Source organism: Chenopodium quinoa, unplaced genomic scaffold (genome assembly GCF_001683475.1).
Source record: "Chenopodium quinoa cultivar QQ74 unplaced genomic scaffold, ASM168347v1, whole genome shotgun sequence".
Taxonomy (NCBI): Eukaryota; Viridiplantae; Streptophyta; class Magnoliopsida; order Caryophyllales; family Amaranthaceae; genus Chenopodium; species Chenopodium quinoa.
Genome location: NW_018742556.1, coordinates 282,964 through 293,037, shown reverse-complemented (window position 1 = coordinate 293,037; position 10,074 = coordinate 282,964). Strand labels below are relative to the sequence as shown.

At 34.8% G+C, this 10,074-nt stretch overlaps 1 protein-coding gene across 2 annotated transcripts; it reads right to left on the bottom strand.

Moving 5' to 3' along the window:
• Positions 1-1,910: 1,910 nt before the first annotated feature.
• On the bottom strand, positions 1,911-9,654 carry LOC110720333 (pyridoxal kinase-like). 2 transcript variants are annotated; one of them, XM_021899342.1, is made up of 13 exons: positions 9,467-9,654; positions 9,229-9,346; positions 8,749-8,842; positions 8,545-8,649; positions 8,224-8,307; positions 7,238-7,311; positions 6,115-6,179; positions 5,378-5,459; positions 4,180-4,245; positions 3,460-3,516; positions 3,164-3,208; positions 3,020-3,073; positions 1,911-2,585 (listed from the first exon to the last, which is right to left on the bottom strand). In XM_021899342.1, the coding sequence occupies exons 1-13, from the start codon at positions 9,553-9,555 to the stop codon at positions 2,445-2,447; spliced, it is 1,074 nt and encodes a 357-aa protein (XP_021755034.1). In that variant the 5' UTR covers positions 9,556-9,654; the 3' UTR covers positions 1,911-2,444. The 2 variants fall into 2 exon arrangements, with proteins under 2 accessions (XP_021755034.1, XP_021755035.1); XM_021899343.1 differs by having other exon boundaries at positions 5,378-5,441; positions 9,467-9,653.
• Positions 9,655-10,074: the final 420 nt, after the last annotated feature.

Here is a 10,074-nt window from a genome sequence, read left to right as displayed (position 1 = left end):
AGCTCTATTTATTGGCTCTATTCGACGCAAGAGTCTACTTTCGGCGTTTGCTCTTATGATTGGGATACTAAGGAGCTTCGTAAAGGCGGCATTGTAGGTCTTACACATGAACCTCCTTTCCTCATTGATGATGGGGACGTTAAGGTGTTAATGCATCTTCATGATGATCTTTTTTGTATCGTTTGGAGCTGTTACTCCCCTCTCTCTATGTCATCCCCTGTTACACAATATGATTTTCATTTCTCGGTCGTACGTATGTGTAACAACCTTCATGGTCCTTCTTCTCTCACGGCCATGTTGATGGGCTGTTTCAATTGTGTTATTCCTGATTTACAAGAACTACAACTTCATTGCGACCCTTGACAATGCTTTCTTATTGTAAGTCTATCCTAACTTCCTGAGTAGTATCAAATTCTATGTCTTGTAAATTAATTTCATCTCTTTTTATGTTTTTAGTAGCAATTACTTTTTGGATAACTTGCTTTGTTACAGATCTGAAACAAACTTTGAACATACTAGATTAGCAGAAGATGCGATACAAAAGCTCAAGTTAAACCCATGATAGGTATTTTTTTGGAACACAAACACATTTGAACACAAAATCGTTGCTTTCATATGGTAATGTTTGAATGAATAACCAAATTCTTTTGTACTTGTTGATTTTATCTGGCAGATTTCAATTGCTTTATGATTATTTGTGTGTATGTGTGTGTGTCTGTCTTTAATTTTTTCCCTTTAAGCTTCTAACCATAGTGTGATTGCTAGAATAGTTATCGTTGAGGAAAATTGTACATTGATGAGTTTATACACTCCATTAGTAATACACATACATGGACTTGTTCTTTCTAGAAGTAATTCAGTTTTCACCTTGGTTTTTCCTCTTATCTTCTTGTAAGCTGGTTGGTTCTTTTGAAGATCCTATTGTCTCTCACCAAATTAGGTTATTTTTTAATGCAAAATATCCCATCATTAATGGTCTATACTTGCATTTAGTTTGGTTGAGACCCAATCAAGCAAATAATAAAACTTGTACTGGAGTTTATCTTATTGGCTGGACTTGTTACCTTGTGCTCAACGTTAGTTGTAAGTTGTTGTGACTTGAGTCAAGTGTCAAGTTTCCAATCCTAACAAGTTGTCCAGAACTGAGCTAAGCTTAACCAAGAAAGATCTCGGTCATATTAACTATCAAGTAGGCTTGTAAAAGATATTAACATTTACTTTTTCATTTGGTTGTTTTCAGTGTCATAGCCTCCTTTACTGGAAGTTGTGCTTTATTACTCTCATCGGTCATCACTACTAGCAAAGACTAATATTTGATTATTTCTTTATAAATACAGTGTTATGCCAAGAATCAGTGATGCTGGACACACAGGTGAACCCAGCAAAGGTGCTGAAGAGGAGAGGTTCAGTGAGGTGAAGGCTTTTTCGTAGGGCTGTAGTATTTAACAAATGGTCTCAAGCCATTGGCTGGTTGCGTATCGTAACCATGTGGTGTATGAAATCACACACTAGAATTTATTCTTAACTTAGTAACTCTAGAATGTGAGAATATGTGGATGATGCTCAACTTGGTAACATATTATGTTGCAAATTTATTGAGGTTCATCTAGTTCAATTCTTCAACCATTTATTATAATGTTGATATTAACTCCCATTTCACCGAGATTAGTTTTTAACTTTTCAAATATGAAATCAATCACATAAAATAAGAAACCAAGAATATTAAAAAAATCTAATGTTATCAATGTTATTGTTTATTGTACTCCCACTACTCCGTACTAGAGGTGCCAATCGGGTAAACGGGTTGGGTTTGAATTGGGTTAGAGGTGTCAATTCAGCTAAAAAGAGTTATTAGTACTGCTGCTGTCTTTTGTGAGTATCACATACAACAGGTCAGACATGCCACTATAATGCTTAGAGAACCAATCTTAATTATAACGACATAGAAGAAGTTTATATGCCTGTATACATGCAAACAATCTTAATTTCAAATCAAGAATCAAGACTAGAACTAAAGAGAACCAAAACTGACATTACATTTTCAAGAGTGCTTAGAGGCTTCCGCATGAAAACAGTTTCCAGAGACAGAGGAGCCTTCGCCTCTTTGAGTAACAAGCATTGTGGTCCATTTCGAGCTTTTGTGCCAAAGGTCGTAATAATTTTGTTTTTACAAACAAGTATAGAGACTGTTTGATTGACATGACAATCATTTGAAGCTGTAATGAGAGGGAACTAGAAGACCAAAGGTTGTTTGGTTGACCAACACGTTGAGAGTATAATTTCCTGAGAAGTCCGAAATGGAAGAAATAGCTTCCTGATCTCCACAAGTGTGACTCCATTTAGGAAGTTCTACTTCTTTTAATCAACCAGTTTACTTTGGACACTTCAATTAAGTTTTGATTTCCTTAGCGAGTTGCAACTTCCAAAAGTGAGCTGAACAAGCACTAGCTATACTTCTCGGCGTTAAACTTGACTTGAGGATCACGGATATCATCCTGGCTCTGAATCAATCGAATCTCTAGACTGCTTGTCTTGGGATCAAATCCTGCAAGACTGTAGTCGCTCATAGTCTTATGCAGAAGTGCCTGAAGTGATTGATGCTTTGTAAGAAGAATTACAATGCATAACAGACATGACAGTAACCGTATTTATGTAAAGCAGATTGGGCCTTTTCATGATTCTAAATGCATCCAGACATAACAGACATGAGATTAGGCCAAAACTAACCGCCTACAAAATATGAAAATATTACATAGCATATGAATGAAAGACCCATAGAAAAAAAACAGTAAACAACATAAGAAGTCTTGTTAAATACAAAGGAACAGATCAACTGCCTAGTACAGGGAATAAAAAGCCAATAACATATATCACGAGTCATGATGAATTGATGATTGCCAAAATTAGCATCAACTATCCTTAAACTGGGTAATTGTCAGATATATATATACTCCATATTATACAGTGGCCATATCATCACATGACTCAAGCACAAGCAAGAAAATAAGTGGAAAGGTACCTGCAAGCTTGAAACAGCAAGCTCTGCTGCCCTAGCAAGATTATCAGGATACTTCTGTAAAATACAAACACGCCAAGATTAGCTAACAGATGAAATAGAAACCAAATCAAGTAAAATCAGGCAAATTAAGGAATGAACAATTACATTGCTCCACCCAAGTAATAGTGCAGTCATTAGGTCTCCGGTTCCCTACACAACAAGTGAACAGTCTTATGTAGCAGCGTAAATGAATTTAGAACTTTAATCATTTCTATGCAGCCCAGCTAGCCAAACACTAAAAGTGATATCGCATGAGAATAATGCCATATATTGATTGGAATGCAAGTGCCAGATATAGCAAAGCAATAAATTGTGACTTTGAGCAATATGCACTTTGGATGAGCAACTGTAGGTTTCACTCAAGTACCTCATAAAGACAAATAAAATGAAAAACTACGTACCGTAAAATATGCTGGGATTTTCGGAATCATAATTTTGAATTGCTCAGGTGCCTCGTCCTATATATGATGGAAGCAAAATACTGTCAGGGACTAGAGGTTTACACAGGCAGAATGGGATAATTGGTTTATACAACACAGTTACAGCTGCTGTCATCATATACTACTTCGTATATAAACGTAACACACTCTAAATTAATCTAAAAGATGAGGACTATAATTATAGCTCAGATTATCATAGATAGGGTTATATGACCCATCTAAATAGCAAAAATTTAGATGTTTCAGACACGAGTATGTGTCAAAGTGTTATGGCACAACCATTTTATGAACAATTTGCCTAATCTTAGCCCAATGTCCAAGTGTCAAGCATCCCACACGGGTACTCAAGGTGAAAAGAAGAGTTGGAGTAACATAGGACAATTAATTTATAAGTTACAAAGAAAAAAGAAAGCAAAAGCATAGACATGTGACGAGTCTAATCGAAGAAATAAGACTTCACAGAAATCATTCACATTATAGTATCTCATTTTGCTGAATGGATTCAAAAGCCATGTTCCTCAAATTAAATCAGTGGGATGAACATATTGAAAGAATACAAAATTCATGACTTGTCCTCCAATCAAGTCATTTTAGCATTATAACTGCATGATGCACTGGAGTAGACACTCATGTCAGTTTAAACAAAAGCTAAACAATTACAGGGATCACAATAACACAAACCTTTTCTTTCTTACTGCTGCCAATGAGATAGAGATTACCATCAATATGTATGCTCGTAATGACAACCTGGAAAGTCATCATCCCACACTCATCACAACTGGATAATAAATTAAAGCTGTATCAAGATAATAAACAGAAGAAACGGAGAAAAAAACAGTCAAAAATAATTAACTCTGGTGAGCTTATTATATTTATTGTTATTACTGAATAATGACCAGCTTCCATCGAGACAGAAAAAAGTGCACTCCCTAGGAAACTAGGCGTGCAAGCCCCCAAAACATGAAGAGCTTGTTATAATTTCTATTTAATAATTGCTCTCTCTTGTGATGAGTATTGAGTTTGATACCTTTGTGGTTATATCAAACTATCCTTAACTTCCATATCATCACATTCATCATGGGTCTTTGCCTAACATTACACTTCTGACCTTGTATTTGGCTTACAAAATTTTAAAATTGACAAAGCCTATCATAGGGGTGTTTCCTCATAGCTCTCTCTGCTGTTGTCCAAGATTTCTCTCATGAAATGCCAATGGGTAGTTCTGGAGTAAGACAGTGATCGAGAGACTAGTTCCCAGTGATCGAGAGACTAGTTCCCCCACCCCCCAAAAAAAAATAAAAAAATAAGTGTAAGGGTGGCTTTTGCTTTAAAAGGCATATGGCCCACATGAGGTATAGCTTATAATGAGGAGTAGAATGAGTTTTGCTGTCTAATAGTAATTTTAATTTAGAATGGGAAGTTATCAACTAAGAGCTAATTCTACCTTATTTGCAATCAGCAAAGTCAATTCTTTATATTGGAGAAATCTCCAGTTAGCACTGCCACTTCCCCACTTAGGAAGTAGCAACAAAGGCCCTATAGTGTACACCAACAACAAACATACAAGCTTCTTCCAAATTAGTTGACTATAATGAACATCTATGCCAATGACATTAACCAACTCATTATCCTAGCAAGAGATACACCAAAATAAGAGAGGAAGGAAAGTCTTTCTAAGAGTCTGGGACAGCATCTCATATTTAACTTTATAATTGCAGAGGTATTGCTTTAGCCACAACCACATATAGACATAAAGTACACAACTACACAAGATGTATTATGGAGGTGTTGCAGCACCCAATATCAGTTGTAATATAATTATTACTATATATAAAAGCTTAAGCTGATGATGTAAGTACAAAAAAAAACAAAAAAAAACCTTTGCCGGTCCAGCCGCATGTAGTTTGCTACAAGCTTCCCTCCCATCTTGTTCCGACACAATCCTGTCACAAATAAAGGCTCTAAAACAACAAAACACAAAAATCGAAAGACCAACATATGTTTAGATTCATATATAGGAAGCCAAGGAAGGGTAGATTCATTGCCAAGCAAAATCCAGCAAAAATTCCTATTGCAAAATGGAGTCACTTCCACCAACAAACATCGAGAGACTCTAACATATTTTTAGACTGCATATTGAAAGGTAGATCATTGCCAAGCCGAATTCAACAAGAATGCATATTGCAAAATGGAGTGACTTCCATTAAGAAGTAAAAGGTATTATAAACAAAAGGCACTTGCGTAATTCAAATGTTTTTTGCTGTCAAAACAAAATTATGTATTTACTTTGCAAGCCAAATATGAGTCTGTTAGTAATACTTGTTGCAAGATATTGAAATGCGGAGTAACTAAAAACCTAGAACTCCAAGGTCCTTGTTTTTCATTATATTTCAAACTGGAATACAAGCAGAGCTTGTCAATGTGTATCATATACCTCCAAAAACAAGAAGTTTTAACAAAAGAAGATGAGTAAGGAAGAGAGTATAATTGTGGGAGAAAACTGCAAAATGAAATTCTCTTCTTTTCATAACTACTTCAGGAACAGAGTACACCATAAAAATCCTCAGTTCAAGAATAAAGAAATTTTTCCACATAGCACCAGATAAGAGATGATACCTCAAACCAGTCAGTAGTTCAGCTTCAAACTGGTTAGGCGTCAACATCGATGCAACAGGAACAACCTAAGCATCGAAGAGCACAAAAAAAAAAAAACAGCAATATAAATTTAGAGTTTAAACAAGAAGAAAAGGCAAGAAAAAGGCATCAATATTATCATTTCTCTAAAAAAAATATGCAAACTTAAACCACCAGTCTAAGGAGATATTATCACCCAACAGCAAGCTAATACTACATATTATCAAACAAGCATTTGCCTCATGTAAGCACTTTTCTCTTTTGGTGAGCAGCAGAGAATGTGTCCCCATTAATTACTAGTAGGTTGATTGACAAGGGTAGAAGAAAACATCCCCAAATAGAATTGCGGTGCACGGATTACAAGCAGTGTGATTTACCATTGGACCAACATATCTTAATTATCTTAGCCAGGATACTAAAAAAAAAATTCAGCTTCATTTGTTTAATTATGATTAGGTTAGTCAAGCCTCAAGCTTTGGTTTTACAATCAACTTGATTTCCATTGCACAAGCCAAAATTTTTAGAGTTACCACATTACTCGCATCTTATGCCTTTATTGTCATCCCTAGCAAGTGGGAAACTCGTAGGTCTCATACTCTCAAAGGCGAATCAAGCTAAAGTAAATGACACTACCACAATTATCGAATTTCTTTCCACCTTCCTAGAAAGAGATTCGATCCTAGCAGGAGATCAAACAACTAACTTTTAATGAAACTGATACCCTTTGAAGCCTTGACTAATCAATCACAGATCCAACCAAACCCGTCTCTCCATTTACCTATCATCAAGAGCTGACATTCATGGTAATTAGTGCATCAAACCATTATTTTATTTCTCAAAATATAATAAAATTAAGATTTTCTCAGCTTATTTGAGGTAAAACATCAATCATCAAGTAGAGCCGTAGAGGGAAGTAGCAGAATCTTGAGAAAATACATCAGCATGTATGCAGCCCTATAATAGAAAACAGATAAAGTACATGGTTCCTGAGGTTGTGACAACTTGAAGTTTTAACAGATGAGTCATGCTTACAAAGTTGGCATACAATCTACATAGAAAGTTGGCCTTTTGACATAGTAGATAAACTTACAGATAAGCTACATACCTTTTGCCTATAAACTGACACCAGGTCTTCAGGGACATATAGCTTTCCTTCATCACCCATTACTGGATCACAAACTGAGAAGGAAGGTCATGTATAAAAGAAAATCATCAGACATTGATGCAGAAGAGAACAGAAAGAATTTAACCATAGCTAGCTGAAACAGATATAGCTTTCTCAATTGCATATAGGTATGAAGAAAGAGCTAACTAATTCCACACAAGATAAAAGAAACTTTAAATTTAATACCCTCAATTAGAATTGCTTAGTACTTTGTATAATATTGGATTTTAAAGCACTAACAATGTCCATGTGAAAGGAAACCTAAACAAGAAGAAGCTGATCACACTGTTCAGTTCACAAAATACTTTTTTTCTACTGGCTCAGCCATGCTAGAGGTTACTCTTCAAGGGTAGAGCATATTGAACACCCTTGAAATAAATTTTCTTTCCAACACACATCAGATACAATGGAATATCCTCCTCTGAAAAGAATATCTCCATTAAAAGGTTTAGACACAGATCTACACTAGAATAAATAAACAAGAAAAAGTCATCCACCTAGTAATTGTGTTCAAGAACAGCTCTTTCATAATAAGGTGGTGCAGAAATGCAGATTTGAGCAGTTAATAAAGCATAAGATAAAGATGCAGCATACCAAAGATTACAAATATAATGAAATAAATATTAGAGGCACTGCTCTCAATTTTATCTTGTAGAAATGGAAACGCCCTGATCCCCTATACATGTAATTTTATCTTCTACTATGTCCTGTGATCCCACCAATACTAGTAGCTAGATGTTTTATATTATAGTGTGAACTTGCTCGTACTGCTAGTAAGGTCATTAAGAAAATAAGTCCTAAATTATACTCCTAAATAAGTCCTAAATTATATATTTTTTCAAAAAAAAAAAACTGCAAAGATCAGCATCAGAAAACCATTCACCATCCAAGTATATTTGTATACACAAAGTGTGTGAGAAACCTACCAAAGAGAAGTCCAGGATTCACAGTTCGTAGTTTAGTAACAACTTTCAATACAGTATCCAAAAATGAGACCGAACCAATATAACCTGCAAAGTCAAAGAAAGCGATTTAATCAAAAGCCATTTGTCAAAAAGCAACATTCCTCTAGGAAATGTCAAGCATATATACATATAGTTAGCTAACTTTAAAAATAACAATTTTTGCCTCAGAAAGAAAGGAGAGCCATACACAAGATTGTTTGTTTTAGTAGAGCTTGCATTTCGTTAAACACCTTCTACTAAAGCCAAAAAAAGCTATCTTCCATGAAAATAGCCCATCCTTACCTGTTAATAAATGAGTGTAGAACAATAAATTATTTGCTTCTAGACCTTCAATCAAGTCCCATAGTTCTTTCCCATTCAAAACTTGGCCTTTAAATGTTGGATATCCTGCATGATCCACAACTTAACAAAATTAATCAGCAGAAGATCATCAAGCTCCAAATTTTCTTATGGAGGATTGAAATCAATGGCATAAGACCAGCTTGCCTGTGTGATTTGAGAATTGTACGGAATTAATCGGGTCTACATCATATCCAAGAAGCTGAAGCGGAAAGACAGCTGATTTATTGCCGACATAACCCTGAATTTCATAGGGGCATAACATTACATATTGAACATCAAACATCAACAATTCACTTCTCTTTGATATGGTTGAAAATGCGCCAAGCAATAAAGGGTAGTGATGTAGATAGGATTCGTTCTCTTACTTTACCAACTAAACTAGCTCACGTCCACAACAACAACCAACTTTAAATCAATGCATTAGCAAAATCCATAAAGAAAAAAAGGCATCATAGACCATTTATACCATATATAATATAACTACTAACATATCCACCAAATTCATTAAACTTTCAACCAATTTAACAAACCCCAGATAAAATTCTTCACGAATTTACATATTATAGATGAAATTAATCACACCCGAATTAAAAAGATGATTAATTTGGCTATAAAATCAATTACCTGAATAGTATGAGACTGAATACTGAGAACACGACCAGTCTCAGAAGGCAAAGCAATCGATAAAATGGGAGGTTGCGCCATTAATGATTTCTTCGAACTTCTTTTCCAATTATTAAACCTGATCAATTCACAAAGAAACCCGCGAAAATCAATCGATTTCAAACAATTCAATGTATACAAATTATAATGAAAAAGGGAAATAAAAATACCCATCAAAAAAAAAAAAAAAAAGGGTCACCTCAAATTTAGGGTTGGTGGGATTTTCGAGGATAAAAAACGCTGAGAATTAATGAGCAAGATTATTGAAGAAGAGTATGAGTTAGACATTTAATTAGCAGAGGAGTCCATTTTTTTATTCTTCAGTCTTTTGGTTTTTCTTAGTGAGAAACTTGACTGGATTGATAGAGTATTATTAATGTATTATTAGTGACTTGCTTAAAAAAAATGTATTATTAGTGACTAGTGATATTGAATGTCAATGGAAATGAAATCATGACAACATTTTTTAATTATCACCAACCAACTATTTTAGGAAATTTCCAACTACTTACCTTTCCAATCATGCATTATTTCCATTCATGCACATAAAACTTGTGGGAAATTTGATTTGAAGTTGTTTTGTGTTACTCCGTTTTTTAAAAAATTTCTCATTTTGAGGGGGTGCATTTTAAGGGTGTGCGTTTTGAAATCTATAGAATATTTTGATGAAAAAGACTAATTAAATGTTAACTAACACCCCACCTTTCCTTTGTTGGAAAAAAAGACTCTTATTGAGTATTTGAGAGTACAGTTGCAGAGGAGAGGATAAAATACCTTTAACTAAAAACTCATACCTCTAGTCTAGGA

Coding starts and splice junctions, on each gene's coding strand:
- LOC110720333 (XM_021899342.1), bottom strand. CDS start 9,555: ATGTCTAACTCATACTCTTCTTCAATAATCTTGCTCATTAATTCTCAG. Junction 8,843..9,228: donor TTCAGTCTCATACTATTCAG/GTAATTGATTTT, acceptor TATGAAATTCAG/GGTTATGTCGGCAATAAATC. Junction 3,074..3,163: donor TATTACTTGGGTGGAGCAAT/GTAATTGTTCAT, acceptor TGTATTTTACAG/AAGTATCCTGATAATCTTGC.